Source organism: Acanthochromis polyacanthus, chromosome 7 (assembly GCF_021347895.1).
Source record: "Acanthochromis polyacanthus isolate Apoly-LR-REF ecotype Palm Island chromosome 7, KAUST_Apoly_ChrSc, whole genome shotgun sequence".
Classification (NCBI taxonomy): Eukaryota; Metazoa; Chordata; class Actinopteri; family Pomacentridae; genus Acanthochromis; species Acanthochromis polyacanthus.
The window spans coordinates 33,600,694-33,619,559 of NC_067119.1; the positions used below are offsets into that span (position 1 = coordinate 33,600,694).

The 18,866-nt window shown below is 41.1% G+C and overlaps 1 protein-coding gene across 2 annotated transcripts; it reads right to left on the reverse strand.

Annotated features, from left to right (window-relative positions):
- Positions 1 to 602: 602 nt before the first annotated feature.
- rab35b (RAB35, member RAS oncogene family b) lies at positions 603 to 17,362 on the reverse strand. 2 transcript variants are annotated; one of them, XM_022201709.2, is made up of 6 exons: positions 16,976 to 17,338; positions 14,622 to 14,672; positions 13,755 to 13,878; positions 4,041 to 4,165; positions 3,707 to 3,831; positions 603 to 2,935 (listed from the first exon to the last, which is right to left on the reverse strand). In XM_022201709.2, the coding sequence occupies exons 1-6, from the start codon at positions 17,025 to 17,027 to the stop codon at positions 2,723 to 2,725; spliced, it is 690 nt and encodes a 229-aa protein (XP_022057401.2). In that variant the 5' UTR covers positions 17,028 to 17,338; the 3' UTR covers positions 603 to 2,722. The 2 variants fall into 2 exon arrangements, with proteins under 2 accessions (XP_022057401.2, XP_022057402.1); XM_022201710.2 differs by lacking the exon at positions 3,707 to 3,831 and having other exon boundaries at positions 2,829 to 2,935; positions 16,976 to 17,362.
- Between the last annotated feature and the right edge of the window lie 1,504 nt (positions 17,363 to 18,866).

Consider the following 18,866-nt stretch of genomic DNA (forward strand, 5'->3'; position numbering starts at 1 on the left):
TCACACGACCCAACGTGTGACTGGTTGTGGACCTGTCAGGGGATCCTATCACATCTAAGTACCTGAAAAGCTGTGTCTCAGACTCCATTTTCTGTTGAGAACTGGAACAGCCCTTTCTAAAATAAATAAATAAGCGGTGGGTCGACAGTGTCACTTATCAGGTGCTTATAAAGTAGCCTTGAGATCTGTCCCCAGACACTTCTACCATTCACCCCGAGTCACACGAGTTCACAGCAATTCACACCTTAAGACGTGATTTAGTACTGAAGAAGCCTCTTGAGTAAATAAAACATTTTGAAGAAACTAAAAAAAGCCCAGTTGCTCTCTACTGAAGCTCTTAGGATTACTGTGGTCTGGATGACTGAAAATCTAGTTTCTTAAAATGTTCAAATGACACTCAATGCTGACAATGCAAAACCAACCAGGTATGAGGTTACCAGTGATTTGTGGAAACTTAGTTCAGAATGAGATTTGTTCCCCTTTACTGCAAAGGACTTGTGGCTGCTTATGAAGTAAATGAACCTTCTTCTCATAAAACACGATTACATGTGACCAACTATATATGACCAAAACAGGAGCAAGAGATTTTTCAAAGACCAGTGCACACTTCCTCCCATACAATTTTATTCACAGAAAGCAAAAAATAAAAAGACACAGGTTTAAAATGAAATTAGGACCAAGTCTTAAATCACTGACAAATAAGCTCAGTCATTATGTGTCAAATATTCCTTTAAAACATTTATTAATGATTAAATTCATGTAGGGAAAAACGAAAAATGAATAGTACATCTTTTTCTCCAGTGTACAGCAAACCACAGCTGACGAGTGTATTTCAACTCTAGCACACGGCGCATGTTGAACACATGCACAGCTTGGTGTGCTAATTTTGTGTGTATGTTCTATACTGAATATAAACACACAAATATATTTATATATACATACACATAACGAAGAGAAATCATAAAGTGTGAGATTTGATACCATTTTTAGGCCCTTGAGGTCACAGTTACCTCTTGACGCATATCAGGATCCCAAACTGGCTGCCAGAATCTGCCCAGAGGATGAAAACTAAATATTTCCAACAGAAGTTTATGTAACCCTCTCCATTTATTACGCTCCCAATTCAAAATAAAGGATAAAAAAAATGTCAGTAAAAGACATGTGTGCTGCTTCAGCCTCTATGACAAACTCGGGCCCTACTCATGGAGAGGGAGAGGAGCCCAGGCCCAAACAAGCTGGGATCCAGTGCAGCAGTTCATCTCCTTTTGTTCTTACATTAATAGTCCGACTGTCTGCCTCACTCTCATCATGGATGCCAGAAACACTGTCCAGTAACACTTCAGTTTGAACAGGTAGTGGGGGTCATCACAGAGAAAAGCAAAAGAAAAAAAACATGATATAAGACTTTAAACAGTCAACTGCTAAGAATATTCTGCAAAATTTAAAAAAATTGCAGCAAATCCATGACAGTTTGGATACTAAATGCACCTTTTAAACACCCCTTCAAACAAAGTGCTACATGCACAAAAACAAAGGCAAAAACCACAGTTTGCTATTGATCAGGGGACATGGCCACCGATTACTACAAGAAGCCAGTTTCCAGAGTAGGAACTTCCTTGCGGCTCTTGATGCAGGAGGTGAGTCCGTTGCTGTGAGAGGTGGTGGTATATGGGTGTTGGGGAGTGAAGGCTAGACAAAGAGAAAGGAAGCATATCCTGAGGACTCAGTAGGGTCCAAATCTGACCCTGATTCAAGCTGCCTCTTGGCCAATTATGGACCAGTATGGCAACAGTCCAGTGAGAGGCGCTGCTGAGCTCCTGATATTTTTTTAAATTCAATAATATTGGCAGTATCATCGTTTTTAAAAAAAAGATGGAGGAAAAAGTTTAAAAGCAAATTCTGAAAGCGTAGTAAGACTGCAGTGAACGGCACAGTCACAGCTTGATGTCCCAGAGCTCCATGAGGGATTCAACTGTTCCGTTGCATTAACAAAAAAATTACTGTTGGCTCAGCACTATTGGGAGTTAGGAAACAGAGGGTGGGAAGCTTGGCAAAATACAAAGAAAAACATTACATGAGAAGTCACCAGTTCAGTCCATCGGATTAGTTGCTAAAGGTTGTCTACCAATCATCATCATCCGTGTGATTCTTTCCCCATCAAGTCAAATAAAACAAAATCTAGCAGTTCACGATCAGTTGAGGTGAGCGGTGGCAACACAGGTGTCTGAAATGTTGAAACTGCAGAGAGGTGGCGAGACCTCCACTCTCACTCAGACGCCCGTTCCTATAACCAATTTTCAACCACGCAAACACCCCCTCCCTGACTCCACCCCCCAAAAAATACAACTAGAAAGAAACAAATCCAGAAAGTGAGCCCTCCTTCTCCTCAGGCGCAGAGTCAGACTCGACTCTGAATGTCCCATGTGCAGTGGAATGAGAAGGAGAGATGAGACACTGGTCGAAGAATATAGGGATTATGTGGCTATAAATCTGAGCATTATGGCGGTCAGTTGTCGGCTTGCAGATCCTTTAACAAAGGAGGACCCTAGGTCAATAGTGCCCATCTGCTGAATTCCAAATAAAACTTGATCTGACGTCTAATAAAATCTGTACATTTTTCTTTAGTCTTCATGATTAGTTTGTCCAAAAGGGACATTTTATCCATTATTTTTTCTTTAAATCTTTCACTGTATATTTATTATATCTTTATCTGCTCTTTAATTTAGATGCTCTGAGTCCCATCATGTGTGTGTATGCATTTGTGAAGAAAAGACGCCTTCGGACTCTTGTGGATGGCTTCGAGTTTGCTAGCAGCACTTTTCTTTCGTTTACTGTTCCGGGTGAGTTTGACCACGTCGTTTTGTTGCTGCTGCTGCTGTTTGGCAAGCACCTCCTTCTTGGCTCTTAGCACTAGCTCTGTGATGCAGTTGAACATCTGCAAAAGAAGCACAAACCAGCGATGAGCAGTGATTACATGTGAAAACTGGATTTTATGAAATGGATCAGTTTTTTAGGCTCTTTTCAGGCATGAGATATTTAACTCAGATATTGCTGCTTCACCAGTCGGTTCAAATGACGGCATTATTCATGCGGACATAAGTCACTTTTATGTTTATGTTACTCATGGCTGTATTCAGACAAACCCACCACAGTGAAGAACACAGCCACAGCGATACTTGTGAGTTAGTTGTTTCCAGTTTGTTTGGTAAGCTAAGCTTAATTGTAGCTCCAAATTAAAAGACAGCTACGTGAGAGAGGAATCAATCTTTCATGCTGGCTCTCAACGAGTAAACAAAGATACAAATCACATCAACTAGTCAACTAACATAACTCTAAGTCAACAAAACTCTAAAGATGGCCTACTTCAAGCTTTTCAACATTCATGATGTTAATTGGTCATAATTTGAGAAATCATATTTTAGATCATTTACAGAACAGTCGTCTCATTCTTTAATTGAGAAAACAATTTGCAGATCTATTGATGATGAAAGTACGCTACAGTAGCAGGGTTAAAACTATTCCTCATGAATGTTTTGTGCAATAAGCAGCTGTATGTTTAGCATGCTGACACAGCCTGCTGATCAGCATCCAGACATGCTGCCTAATTCAAGTCTTCAGCTGAACTTCTCTGCATACCTGGCATCTCCAACAAACTACTCAAACTACAAATGCATCAGTCTGCAAGCAGACTGATGCAATGATGTACCTCTTCAACGTTGATGTTCTCTTTTGCACTCGTCTCAAACAGGCTGATTCCCATCTGCTCTGCAAACTTCTGTGCATCAGTCGTCTCGACCACCTTGGAGTTGGGGTCATCGTTCTTGTTTCCCACTGAAAAGAAAAAATATTGCCAACGTGATGCAACCAGGCTGCCTTGTGTCAAAACAGAGCAAGGACACATTCTTCACACCGCTTGCAAAATAAAAAATAAAAAAAAGAGTGCACTGGAGAGAAATATAGAGGTTGTTTTAAAGCCAAAGAAACCAAGATGAAAAGACAATCTGGACTTTTATAAACAAACAGCAACAGAGCAAACTCACCTAATATTCGGCACACGTCGTCACAGTTCTGGTTGATTTCATGTAACCATCGTTTAACGTTGACAAAGGACTCTGCACTTGTGACGTCATATACCACTATGACCCCATGCGTTCCCCTGTAGTATCTAAACATTAAAAGGGAGAAAGACACAGTCAGTCTTTCATATTAGTGCCTGAATGAGTCAAAGAAATTACAATTTTATTAAAAAAAAAAAAGTATAACCACATATTGCTTCAGCTGGAACATCTTAACACTACATGTTGAGATTCTGAGTGCACAAAAAAGCAGATTTGAAACAGATAGTTAAAAGTAATGCAGAAACAGCTGAAATAGCTGAATGCAAAAGGTAAATAGTAATTAGATAAGTCATTTATAAATAGCTGAAACTAACCCCAATTTTTACCTATAAGTAAAATCAACAAATAGTTGAAATAGCTAGAGCAGTATAATGGCTAATGAATACATAGTAAAAATAGCAAAACAGTAGTTACAGATTAATCATAGAAATAATTTGCTAAAAGAAATGGATAAAGGAAATAGTTGGATAAAAGCAACAGATGAGTAGTAGAAATAGTTTAAAGTAACTGAAAAATAGTGGAAATGGGTAAAAAAAAAAAAAGCATAAAGTGAAGATAGTAAGCTGAGTGAAAGTACAACCAGAACCATTTTAATCCACCTGATTACAGTTTACTTATCCATTAATTTATCATCAACAACGACTGGATGTAGACTGTAAAATCAGTTGAAATTAAGACATCTGAAACATGACAAGCAATGTTATTGAAGGGGCAGTGGAGTACATCTGACAATGCTGTTGGATACCACTGAAGTAACTAATGCTGATGCCCAGCAGGGGGAAACAGATCTCAGGTTAGACGACACGCAACTTAATCATCTCAAATGTGCAAATATATATTCAACTATCCAAACTGAATCAATGATCTGTATCAAAAAGTAACATTGTTGCCAAGTTAAATGATTGCTACAACTATGCAAATCTGAAATACATCAGGGCAGAGTGTGCGACTGAAGAAAAGGAGGGAAGCCCAACAAAAACAACATCTGTCCCACACAGAAAACTAAACTAACTTCAAACAGTGAGCAGACCCCAGAAAGGGAGCATCCCCAGTGTAGCTACACAGCTCCAAACAAACACAAAGAACCTTTTGTCGGGCTCACTATGTGTGTGCGTCAGTGTATCCGCCTGGCGTGACAGTGTGGGGATACAGTGCTGTCTGGACATGCCCCCAATGTGCAGCATTAATGGGCCACCAGGCAGCAGGGGAGGACGGCTGTGTGTGTGTGTCTGCTCAGTGCACATGAATAAAAAACATTCAACTGCCAAACATACACAGCAGGCACGTAGGGCCCCACTTGATGGCACCTTTTCAGCAGTAAAACTCTGCAAAAACAGGGCAGTAAAATGTTAATATACTGGACTTTTCACTGTAAAATCATCATTCAAGGGGCTCCCTGGTGGCCTTAGGGTTTGACCATGTGATCATGATACTGTTGGTATGAGTCTGACAGAGGAGCTTGTGCTTCTCTCATCTCATTTCCTTTCTGTCGCTATAGTCTACTGTAGCTAATTGCAATTTTTCTAAATTTTATTATAAACTCTTTTGATCACAACCTGAGAGTAACACATTCTTGTGACTTTTTCATATGAAAATGATAAAAATCCTTTGTAGCCAACTAGAAGAACACTAAACTGATGATTTAAGAGGTGGATTTTGTTGTGTTGTGATTTCAGAAGTCCTGATCTACAGCCATGGCCATAAGTTTGGACACAAGTACCATGACGCTTGTGAATCTTAGAAAATACCACAAAATTGTCACTTACAATACAGTACACAACTCCTGAGAACAATATTAAGTTTCATATTTAAAAAAAAAAAAACATCAAAAGAGTTTGGTGTCATTTTGTTATTCTTATCAAATTCGGTTGTGAAAGTACTGCATTTTTTTGTTATTTTCTTCTAATATGTTTTGGGAACAAAGTTGTTCCAATTGTTGGAATTTATTGATAATATTATATCCCTTGTTGATTTGTTGACTAATTAAACTGGTGCTGTCAAAAAATATTAGTTATGTTCTGTAATAGACATCAAAACAGACATAGTAAGTCATGCTGTGTCCAAACTTATGGCCATGGCTGTAGTCATGAGGCTGATAGCTGTAGGCCTGCCAGAAATGCAGGGTCTGACATACGTCTACCACCCAAGGTTAGGCCTGAGCAGACTGAGTAGGTCACTGCCCATTAGCCATCTCCACTGTGAAATTCATTTAGGACCTAATAAGGCACCATGCCGCTCTACTTCAGCAGACCGAACAAACAGCCTAAACAGGCTACTTGCTTGGTGGAAGGATTCCTGCAGAACGACTGGCAGCACATTTTTAAACTGGTGCGGAAAAAACACTCCCCAGGGGCTGAAGCATCAGCATTGCCGATGACTTTACGTTTTCTAACTGATTTGGGTGTTCTGATCGTCTTTGCCATGGCAGTGCTGCTGGTACACAAAAACAACTGTGAAACATGCTCTCCTGGTCTTGTTTGGGACAATACTCTCAAGGCTTGGCTAGTGACGTTTGAGTAAGTGGAGCCTCTGTCTGCTCCAGTGAAAGTCAAAAAAGGGGCGAGTAAGTAGCACGACTGCAGTCTGAGTTGTAGGTCACATCAATGTTGTTTCCCTCAGTACTGCTCCGATACCTTCTTCTCTACCTGGTGACTGACTACATATTTATACACATCTCTTGCTGTACTCTGATGTCAACATGCTCCATGTAAATGGCATGATAACTGAAACTGAAAGCCCATATTCCAGGAATGGATTACATAAAGAAGGAGAATGAAGTCTCAGTGTGCAAGTACCTTAAAGCTCGTGTCCGGAGTTTCCGTTTGTTTTCAATTTATGTATCATTGTTTAACAAAGCTTAAATGTGTTAGTCTAGTTCGATACTATAATATAATGTTAGTATGACGCGATATGAAAATTTATTCATGAGCTCCGCCTTCCTCTCATAGACCCCCATGTTATTCCAAAAAGCGCCGGTCGGCAGCTAGCCAATCAAGTTCGAGCTTCCGCTTTGCCATGCTGTCAATCAACGGTTACGCGCACAGCAAGCAAGCCCATGCAGAGGTGGGCGAGCTACGCACTACGCAACCGCGCGCACATTTGTTTTGCTTGTGGAGGAGAGAGCATCAGGGATCAGCAACTTCCAGAAAAGTTACCAATCCCACGGCTTGTCAGGCCAAGAGACTGCAGGACGTTTTTTGGCTCGGGGTGCTCGTGTCGCTCCCCGACCACGGCCTCCATAGCCCGCCTGACGGCTTCGTTTAGATGCCCGACCTCTGGAGGAAGATGTTGGGGCGTCTGGGACATACTCTTCGTCAGAGGAGTCATGCAATTCTGAACTCTAGATAGAAATAAATAAACAATGTAACACATATACACGCGTAAATGCACTAAGTTTGATAAACAACGTCATCAAGAGGGATACACGAGTGTAATCACATATTGAAACTTTACTCGTTCGTCCTAGCAGATTCATGTTATTTTGGTATTAGGACAAGTTAGACTCAATACAGAATTCTAACGTAATTCCTTTATTATTTACTAAATGTACTAAATGTAGAAGAGTGGAAAACAGCAAAACAGGCAAGATGCTGCAGCACTCCGGGCACTTCTCTCATGTACTGCGCGCGTGCACAAATAAAGGGGCAAAATCAGAGGGAGGGTGGGACCAACAGTGTTTTGGGAGACGCTGCGATTCAAACTCTGGACACGAGCTTTAAACTTGGGCTGGGCGATATGGCAAAAAAAAAAAAAAGATCACGATTTATTTTGTCATATCATTCGATCACGATTTTCGATCATGATTATTTTCACAATATTTTATATTGTTTTTAAACTGCCAGCTTAAAGCCTCTGTACTAAAAACTAGAGATTAGTTCAACTTTATATTAGCAAAACAAATTAAATATGAACATAGACAAATAGAAAAGCAATTTCCACTCCAGTGCAAACAGTGCAACAAATGTAATAAAAATATATATAACACTAAAAGTGCAATAGTTAACAGTCCTGACTGACTGTTTTTGGAGGTATACAAAATAGAAAATAAAATAAACTGTCCTCTTGGGGTAAGAAAGACACTTATCCCAAAATAAACAAACACTATTATTTTCAGTTCTGATGCAACATATGCTGTGTAAACATTATTGTTACTTGCATCAAATGCGCAATATTTTTAATAATGGCACAGATTAGCTAGTTTCAAGTTAAATAATATCAGTACAAAATAAATATATATAAAAAAAATAGCAGCACTGAATACTCTAACAGCAACATTCCTCATTGTCAATATGAAAACAGTAATATTAACAAAGCAAATAAAGCAAGTTAAATAAAATATAGAAAAATATAAAAACAATTTTCACTCAACAGTGCAATGAATCTAGAAAAATATAAGACACTAGCGCACTAATTTAAAAACGAACTGTCCCTTGGGGATAATGAAGACACCTTAAATAAAAAGTGCAACACTTAAACATGCTGAATTTAGTGTACATTACTAAGGGCTATGGCCAAGGTTTTTTGCCAGAAAGACAAGCCTGTCAACAGCATCTGGCTTTAAAGCTGCCCTGTGGTAGGACACAATGTTGCCCCCTGTACTGAAATTCCTCTCTGAGTGTGAGCTGGTGGCAGGAATACAGAGGTATCGCTTTGTTAAGAGACTAACTCTGGGATATGTTGTAGAGTGGGTCTTCCACCATGCCAATGGATTGGTCTCACTGTCTGCATTTGGCCTTTGCAGTTAACTGTTCAGTTCTGCTTCAACAGCCTGCTGGTCTGTTAGACCAGAAGTAGAGACAGAGTAAGGCTTTTTTAAAAAGCTGCCAAGTGTCTTCTTCTGTATTTTCACTGGTGTAACTGAAGTTGTTGCTTCTGCTGAGGTAGAAGGCTTAGACTGTGATGTCTTCCATTCATCCAGCATTTGAGAGACAGCGGTGGCCCTCACAGCCTCTACTTTGTCAGCCTGGATGTAGTTTAGGGGCATCATGTCTTTTGCAAGACAAAAAGTAATCGCTTGTGTAATCGTTTTCTTCCTCTTGAAGTGATGCTCGTATGGTGCGGTGGCCGTAAAAGATGACACTATTGACTGCTGCTTTGGTCCAGTGGCTGCACGGCTAGTAGTGGCTAAAAACTGCTTATCCTAGATGTGCCAGAAGCAGCAGTAAAAGGCCGTGCAGACTCCGTTCGCGCTTTCATGCTCTCTGTGTAATCACTAGGGTGGTACTTCTTTAAATGATTGAAGAGATTTGTAGTGTTGCCCGTTTTTGAGGGCACCGACCGCCGACATACCTTGCATATCGGCTTCGTTTGCTCCACGTCATTTTGAAGGTACCCAAACCACCGCCACACAACCGACGTTGAGGCACCTTTTCTATCAACAATATCCTCATCTGTGGAGGATAATTCCAAATGACTAACATCTGTTTCGCTGCCCTCGGGTGCGCGTTCTTCTCCTTCCTCGGCCATTTGTTTACGCTCACCGGTAAGTTAGAAGCAGAAGTGAAGCAGGAAAAGGTCGACTCTGATTGGCTGACGCTGACACGTGCATTTCCTTCTTCTTCTGATGCGTTTTTGGCAGGCTAGGCGTCTCATTGCTGCCTTAAATGGTTGAAAACAGTACTACCACAGAGGAAAACGACACGTCTGCTATGTCTGATGGCGCAAATATGCTCACAGCTGATCACCACGATCGACCTGAAATTAATCGCGATCACAATCATGTAATCGCCAAGGCCTACCTTAAACCTACATTCTTTCTATTGGCCAGCAGGAGGCCATTAAACTGGTCGCAAAAATAATATGCCTGTGAAATTGTAGATAACCTTTTCCTAGTGAGTTCTAATTCTCAATTACTAGTTCTATGTCTCCTTCAACACAGTATGATCCTTTTAGAGTAAACCCGACAATAACGCAAGATATGCTCTACTGTGGGGCTACCTTGTGATTAAATACTGCACAGAAGTGTTCTAACACCCCTGGGTTCCATTCTACACAAACTTGTGTGATAACTTAGCAAACTGGAGCTTTCTAGGTACCTCAGTTTGGAAAATATGAGCTCCCAAAGTTGGACGAGATTTTTAATTGGCTATTTTTGGTGGCAAAAATCTCAGTGTGGGACAGGTACCAGAGACCTCAACTTTTTCTACAAGACAGTTCCATTTGTCTTCTATCACTGTACAAAAAAGCAGCAGGGTTATATTTGTTACTCAAAATGGCATGGGTAATGTCAAAATCGTTTTTTGCTTTTCAGTACTTTAAATTGGGATACCAGTATTAGTAGTCATTCCAATGGTAGTATTATGTATGTTTTGTTCTTTTTGAAATGTTAGTTTTTAAAGGTGACTACCTTCAAAAAGTGTAATGCCCTTTTTGTGTCACAAGGTCTAATTTAGAGCCATACCTGTAGATATCATGACATGTTGACACCCATTTGCAATGCATACATGTAATTATAACATACACGGCGGAACGGCGGAGTTATGTGACAATCGGCGTACCTTTGTCTGTGAATCTGTCCATGTGAAACATTACTCAAAAATGGACAAACGGATTTTGATGAAATGTTCAGGGAAGGTCAGAAATGACACAACGACCAAGCGATTACATTTTGGCAGTGATGCGGCTTATAGTCTGGATCCACGGCTTTGTTCGAGATTTCCCATTGGGAGATATAGCTGCTGGCACGGTGTTGCTGTAACCATGACGTGAACACTGTCAGTTACCTACTGCTGGTCATTTTTTATTGAAGATTTCATCTGTCGAAAATAATATGTCAACTGAGCAGCCTTGGCGGAGTACTGTGCTCTCTGAGTGCTTTTCTTGTTATCATTGCTACTATTATTTAAAATAATATACAGATTGTCTACTGTGTCAGTGAACCTAAAAAAACAGCTTTTAACTTGTTATAATTAATATTTTCATATTAACAATAAAGCAAATGATTGAGTGACCAAATCCACAGAGACTACATCAACCTTTGCAGCTGAAGACAGTGGTAGTGACTATCTGATCAACACTGTGCAGCATGCAGCTGCTAAAAACTCAGATGGGGCCCTCAGATGAAGGTAAACAACACAAAAAGCAAACTTGTACTCCACTACATTTTTCAAATGGAACGAAATATCACACTAATTGAATGATATCTGTTGGCTGTGTGGGCAACTATTATATAGCCATGCAGAAAGCACTAAGCTTGAAATATCTCTGTCAAAGATAGACAATAAAGTTTGTCTATCCAGAAATGTCTCAGATATTCAGGGCAATATAAAAACATCAGTGTGGCTCATGACAACTTCAGGGTTGCCTCCAGGATTTTTTTAAACTGTGGGAGAGGTCTGCCCGAGTGGAAGACGGGGGTGGGGGTGGGGGGTGACGACGACGACAAATTTTGAAATGTGAAATTACGACTATTTCAAACTGAATGTTTTTCTAAATACATTATTTATTATCAGGTTTCCAGTACATTAATTGAAAATAACTGAAAAGACTATCTTGCAGTAACAACAAACACAATGACAAATTAAAGCAGCATCTAGAAGAGGCGTCAATCTGCCAGTGCCACAGAGCTTGTCCCTTTGCTTTATCCTAGTGCTGTGGCAACAACAGTAAACAAAGAGGCAAAAAGTCAAAGGCTGTAGCAAAACTATATACAACTGTGCCCTTCTGTCTCCTCATTATCATTTCTATTGACTTGAGAGAATTACATCACGACAAAAGTCTCAAGAACATTGAGCTTGTAAGGTTACCTGAGTCTCTTCCTCTGGAACCTTTCTCTTCTTGAGAAAATAGTTTAATATACTCATCTGAAAATGTGACCAGAAAAGAGTCATGGCAGAAAATTACCTGGGCATGACCTAAGCTAACGTTATGTCGTGCTGTTCAAAACGTCTATCTGAAATGTAACGGGTTTCCTCTATCAACAGAAAATTTTATTTTACAGTTAAAAAATAATCTACAACAAAATATTATCTCTCTACTGTATAACCAAAGACTCGACATGCTTTATTAGGCCTAGATTAATCTCTCTTTAACAAGTGTCAATGGTACAAAAATAAAATAAAAATCTCTCTGAAATAATGATAATGCGTATCCTGTATTAAACAATGAATAACACATTTATCACGACTCAGGATTTTTTCTGTAGCCTAATCCATCTATATTTTGTTTTCACTGGTTTGAAAAAAACTATCAAATACAACCTAGTTTAGGTACCTTTCTTTCACCCTTTTCTCTCCCTCCACGTCGGACTGTTGTCTCTACTCTCTTCGCATTTCACGGGCAGCAGTGCCAACTCCTCAGTAAGGAAAGTCGCTATTGGCTGTCCTAAAAGTCGCTAGAAGTTGCTAAATGACGTCATCGCCTACTTTGGATATTTCCCAGTTTGCATGTAATTGTAATCAACATTGTAGGAGAGAGGAATAATGTTGTGGAAGAGACCAAAAAGTGAGTATAAAACACCCAAAATATGTTTTTTCACTAGAGGCTAAATGCTGTGGTTTATTTTAGTATGACAGTGAAGAAACATTTTCGTTTATATGGCTCCGTAAGTCTGGATGGGATCTGTAGTGACTTTGCGCATGCGCGATTCATCTGCCGTCTGGCCGCGGAGTGATGTGGGTCTCCCCCTCCCCTCACTGAGACTGCTGCGGGGTTACTGGACTGACAGCCTGTGCTCTGGGAGGGGGACAAGCTCACAGCAGCACCTGCTGCTTGTTGAAAACAGTAACTGCAGAATGAGCTGCGTTTTCCTATCAGAGTCTCCAAAACGGTCAGTTTTAATGTTTTTAGTGACATTATCAACAGCAATTAACCTGTGCAGATCAGAACCAACAAGGAAATTATCCGACTAACAAGTATTGTTTATATACCTTGATATGCTTGTGTCTATGCGTCATAAAATTGCCTATTTATGCACTGTAATACCTTTTGTGGAGCAATGGATATCTATGGCAAAGACACTGAAATAATATTCATTGTATTTAGTCTATCTAGGTGAGTTGTTGAGAAAGGATAAGGATTTATGGCAGTGTTTTCTGTTACCAGGGATGGGATCAGCAAGTTCTGATTCTAGCGTAAAGTTGTTGACGGGGGGGGGGGGGACTTCCAATCGCTGGGCCGTTTACAATCGTCGTTAACAAGCTATCGTTAACGTCGTTACCATCGCGCGGGAGTATCAGCGACAATAAAATGTTCAAACTTGTGAAATCGGCGTTCAAATAAATGAAATCCGCGGATCCGCGGTAAGTTCCCATCCCTGAAAAAAAGCGGAATTCCGCGAATTCGCGGAAAAATCACATCCTGTTTTACAAAGGCATGGAAGCTGTGAGGCACATGGATGCTATGCAACACTGGACAGCAGTGTGACACTCACTACAAATATAAGAGGGCAAAGATGCCAAGCCGCCTCCATCATGTGTCACTACAGTATGTGACCAGGAGCCTCCCTCTCACATCTGTAATTAAGATCTGTGGGGAATTCCACCCAGTTTCATAGAGCAGCACTGGCTTACTCTAGCTGTCTGCAAACTGCTTCCTCAAATAATACCTAATCTGAAGACCGCAAAAAGCTTTTCTTGGTTTCACATTTGATTGTTGAGAACCCCACATGAATGTGTGTGTGCGTGTGGATCTACTTACGTGGAGGTAATGGTGCGAAAGCGCTCCTGCCCTGCTGTATCCCAGATCTGTAGCTTCACCTTCTCCCCATTGATCTCCACTGTCCGGATCTTAAAGTCCACACCAATCGTTGTGATATAGCTACCTGTAAGCACGTGTACAAAAACAACAGAAAAATAAATCAGCTTTGCCTTCTACGACTGCTGAGGAAGTGAAGGGGGTTAACCCCGAAGTAACAACAAAGTTACAACAGTAACTTTGGCCCTGGAGAACTGTCCTCCCCTGGGCTTCCTGACCACAGTTGGGAGCTGAGCAGGAAAGGTTAACATAAGGATTAAATATTAAATAAAAGTCATTTAATGCCTAAAATTGATTATATGTCCAGTAGCACTTGTGTGGTTGAATTTTCAGTTTTACTTAAACAGTTATGTTTTAGCCTACTTTTGGAGACTTTCCATAAAGTTTATGAACGTGACAGCGCGCGGGGGGGGGGGGGGGGGGGGGGGGGGGGGGCAGACTTTGTGTCAAAAAAGAATACAACTTCTGCAGTTTGGGAGTATTTCGGGTTCCAGACAAACAAGAAAGGACAGCCGGTAAATATTGATGAAGCAATTTGTAAATTCTGCAATCAAAAGGTGACCGAGAGAGATGGAAACACCTCTAACCTAAGGACGCATCTCCGAATCAACCACCCACTCACTGCTGCGACTATTCAATTTCCGAACGTGAAGGCACAAGCCAGTAACAGTAATAGTCACGGTAATACTGTATACCCCGGTAAAATGTGAAGGAAGTTTGACGGTATCAAAATTCAGATACCGCCCAAGCCTAGTGAGCAGCGACTGAAATGCAGAAAGACTTGGATTTAGCTGATGTAGAAACACATACCTGAAAATGTGTTGTCTGCAAATCGCAGGAGAAGACTGCTCTTTCCCACTCCTGAGGAGAAAACAAGCAGAGTATGAGATTTACAGTACAACATGTTTCCAAAATAAAAAATATATACAGCCAGAAACAAATGCACATTGTTTTTGACACTTGACTTCCAGCTTACAAACTACATTTAACTGAGGTGTTTTGGGGGGTTTTGTGCATGACGATAAAGCCACTTTCCATAGGGTTTTGATTTCACACATCCTATTCCAGTTAACCCCGAGCAACGTGTGGTGACTACAAACCAAGAAAGGGGACTTCAATCTGAACAGTTGCTCTAATCCTTGTGTACCTAAAGATTTAGTATTTCAAGTGATACAGATAAAGCTATACCTGTTGCACAGTGCATGGTGAGGGATTTAAGGTAATTAATGCTACACCCTGCATGTTTGTTTGGATGACGCTTGTAGCAGCAGAACAAATAACAGCAGCTGGGAAGGCATGGGTGACAGTCAGAGAGGGAAGGCTACAAATGGAACAATTAGATCTATCTGGGTTCCTAACATAATCACATCTAATAGTCACAAAACAGACAGAAGAAGAGTACAAGAAAGAGAGACAGCGAATGGAATTGAAAAGGAGGATAGTTGAGAGAGATCAGTAAAGTGTCTTCAATTGACTGGCTATCCGGGTACAACTGCCAGTTAGGAAGTGACTGCTGCCCAGCCTGGGTGGGACTCAACCTGCTGTCCTGTTACTTAGCTTACCTATTTTGTTATTGTCATCTCATGTTTGATTGATCCCTACATAAAAAGCGCTCAGGCTCCTGTGGTCTCCACACTACAGTTTTGCTCAAACAAACAATAACCAAAGCTTCAAAGCAGAAGACAGATAATCAGCATTAATATGCCATGCCATCCGGGAGCTCAGCCAAAAAACAGATGTCTTTAAGAAACTAGAACACTCAGGGTATCAGTGAGAAAATCCAAGACACTTCCACTGTCAGCCTTTGCTACCTGAAGCTCGAATGTGTACGTATCAATGCTACAAGATTCTTTACAGGCCTCATGGAGGGGTGGTGGTTAACATCTGATGTGTTTAATGAAATGCTTAACAGAGCTTCATGTTACACAATTCAGCCTATGTCAAAACCCCTTTACATGAGCAGGCATGTGCTATTGTGACATGTCCAGCTAAGCGATAAAAGAGCAGGGCGGCTTGGAGAATCAGTGTGAGGAAGAGAATGATTCTTAGCAGCAGATCTACATGCAGCTGAAGAGGGGCAGAAGGTCACTGCATCTTTCCCGAATAACCTCTGTGCAGCAATGCAGACAGTTGTACTTCCATGCTGCAGCTGAAGGGACACAGCTCACTGTGTGTGAGATGCAGTGAAGGGCTTGCTGTGCTGCCTTGTCCTCTACTGTGAGCAGCCAGCTGATGGGGTAGTGCCAGGATCGGGGCTGTCAATGAATGCAAAGATCATTGCTCACAAAGACTGAGGGTGGAGTAGCATCAAAAAGTCACAGTTTCACTTAGATACCGTACAAGAAGAGCAGCTCTTATCACGTCTACACAGATCTCTGTTATGCATCTACCTGTAGCTGTGGCATTGCTGAAGGTAACCACGTAGTCAATACTCTTGAACCTCAACAGCTGGCAGACACATGCACAAAATTAGGTGATACTTCAGCTGATATTACAACTTTGTTCGTCTTACTAACAAGCTGCTCCACTAACAAGCAGCTAGGACTTTCATGCTAGACAGCTAACTGAATAACAAATTCCACTGCAATAACTTCACATAATTTCGCTAATTTAGCAGACTTAAAATGTTTATCTTACTTAGGTAGGCATCTTAGAATACAGCTTCTCAGTCCAGCGACCAATAAGTATCAGTTTCTACACAGCCAAGCCCGAAAGTCTACTGTTAGCCTAGCTTTCAGCTAGCCAGCATAACATAGCTAAAAAAGGACACAAACAAGAGGCTAAAATTACAAGAGTACTGGTACCCCGGTAATGCTATTGAGGTTACATTGTGTGTTTTGTTTTGGAGCAATAACTAGCTACTCGAGCAAAACAACATGATCTTGAAAAGGCAAACGCTGAAGATCTGGAGGCGGTATCCGGCCTCATCGGCTGACATGCCCAGCCCGACACACAACCTCCGCCCTGTCACCGACTCCGAAATATGGCGGTGTGTACATTTCACGCATATTTCCCGTGCATAAAATAATAATAAAAAAAAACTCAATAAACGCGGCGGAGTAGTACGCAGTGGGCTAGGGCTGTACTTCTACTTCTCCTCTTGTAAGGGAAAAAAAAACACGACAAGGCCCACTTCCCGTCCCGCATCCCCGGTGTCGGCTTACCGCTGTCACCGATGATGAGCAGCTTGAAGAGGTAATCGTAGTCCCTGGCCATGCCGGTAGCTGGTGGCTCTCCCCCGCCGTGTGCCGCTTCTTTGCTCGGTTTGCTGTCCGACTCCCCTGGCCCGTAAAAAAAACTCACCAGCCCCCAAATCCCGCTGTATGAATGAAACGACCACTACTGATGCTAGAAACTGTTAGCCACCCGAGCCGGCGGCGTTTTTCTCGGGGTTTCGCGGCGTCAGCAATCCTCTCCCTCCGCTGCAAACAGCCGGAAACTCCGCTTCCTTCTCTAGTGGAGCTGCACCCAACTGTGACCCGGCCTCACTGCGCAGGCTCCGGCTACAACACCGCCGGCCCGTCCCATTGATGAACACTGCGCTCAGGCAGCTACAGGGGCAGCAGACCTGTAACAGCCCGCTGATTTACATCAACAACCAGAATCCTTCACATTTACATAGGAATCATTCTTCACAAGCTAGGAAACACTACACACTGATAACCACCAGCCATGTAGCATGGTAATTTATCCCTTTATTACAAATAACAGCTCTAATAGTTCTTCAAAAGTAATTACAAAAGGGGTCCCTCAAGGGTCTATTTTAGGGTCATTTTTATCTATATTAATAATCCTTCTCCAGTGTGTCCAGTGTTCAAATATGCACTGATGTATCTTAGTAGTTTTAGTAAAAAGCAACTGGGCTTCTCTTTTTTGTTCTTGAAGACGGTTCATCTCTTACTGATGACAGTTCTTTACCTCTGCAGACACTTTATCAATTTGTTAGTCACCTAGTTTAAATGCATTTATTAGAGTCAGATATTACTGGGCATATTTACAGCTTCTTAAGTGTGTTTTGTCCAGGTTTAATGCTGTGGCCCAACACTATTTTCCTGGTAAGATATTTATGTGGAGGATTTTGGCCTTCCAAATGGCCTCTTGGATGAGGTAAACCATCTTCAAGAATCAACAAAAGAAGTCCAGTTTCTTTTTACTGACACTCTTAGGATGGCCTGTATGACTGAGAATCTACAGATGTATGCTAATATACTGTCATTTTTGCCCATGAACAATCGGAAGAACATGATGCTGCCAAAAAAGAGCAGTGTAAAGGTGTGGAATTGGCTGGCTGTTTCATGTTTGAGTCTTAATAAGAAAAACAGTGTGCATATATGTTACAGTAACGGACAATAATTCAGCCATCCTGACATCTTAAACATTGTGAGGCTGTCCCACATGCGATATATGAAAACCATCTAACAAATACCTTTGACACAAACCTGTCTTTCAAAAACAAGCCAGTATGAATCTGAATGATCTCAAGAGCGCAAGGCACCAGTCGTCCTTTCTGCTGCAAACTTTTTGGTACACAAGATACTTTACCCCATCTGTCTAACTGCATTAGCCTACTCACAGGCTGGTGCTTAAGCTTGTGTACTCTTTACACAAATCCTTAAAGTACTAGACAAAAAGCCAAGAGATCAATACATTTGTATACTCTTCCATTTAACTTTGACACTTGCAATTCATAAATAGAGCATATTAAAAAAAAAGTGAAACTTTAGCAACATTAAGAAAAATTCCTTTATACTTTTGGGGTCAAATGCGGTTTTGTTTTTTTTAAACTATTTGACACTGCATGAGGTCTGACATTCCTGATAACCCCCTGCACTTGTGTGGTTTATCTGTGTATAATCTGCACATTTCTATCAGCCTAAGACTTAAATACCAAAAGGTAATAACAGAATGGAGTTACAGTAACGTTAAAGTAATGATGAGTGATGAAGTTTCAGTGAATCTTGACCCAATCCTTCAGAAAATCTTTCCAATAGTACACACACACACACACACACACACACACACACACACACACACACACACACACACACACACACA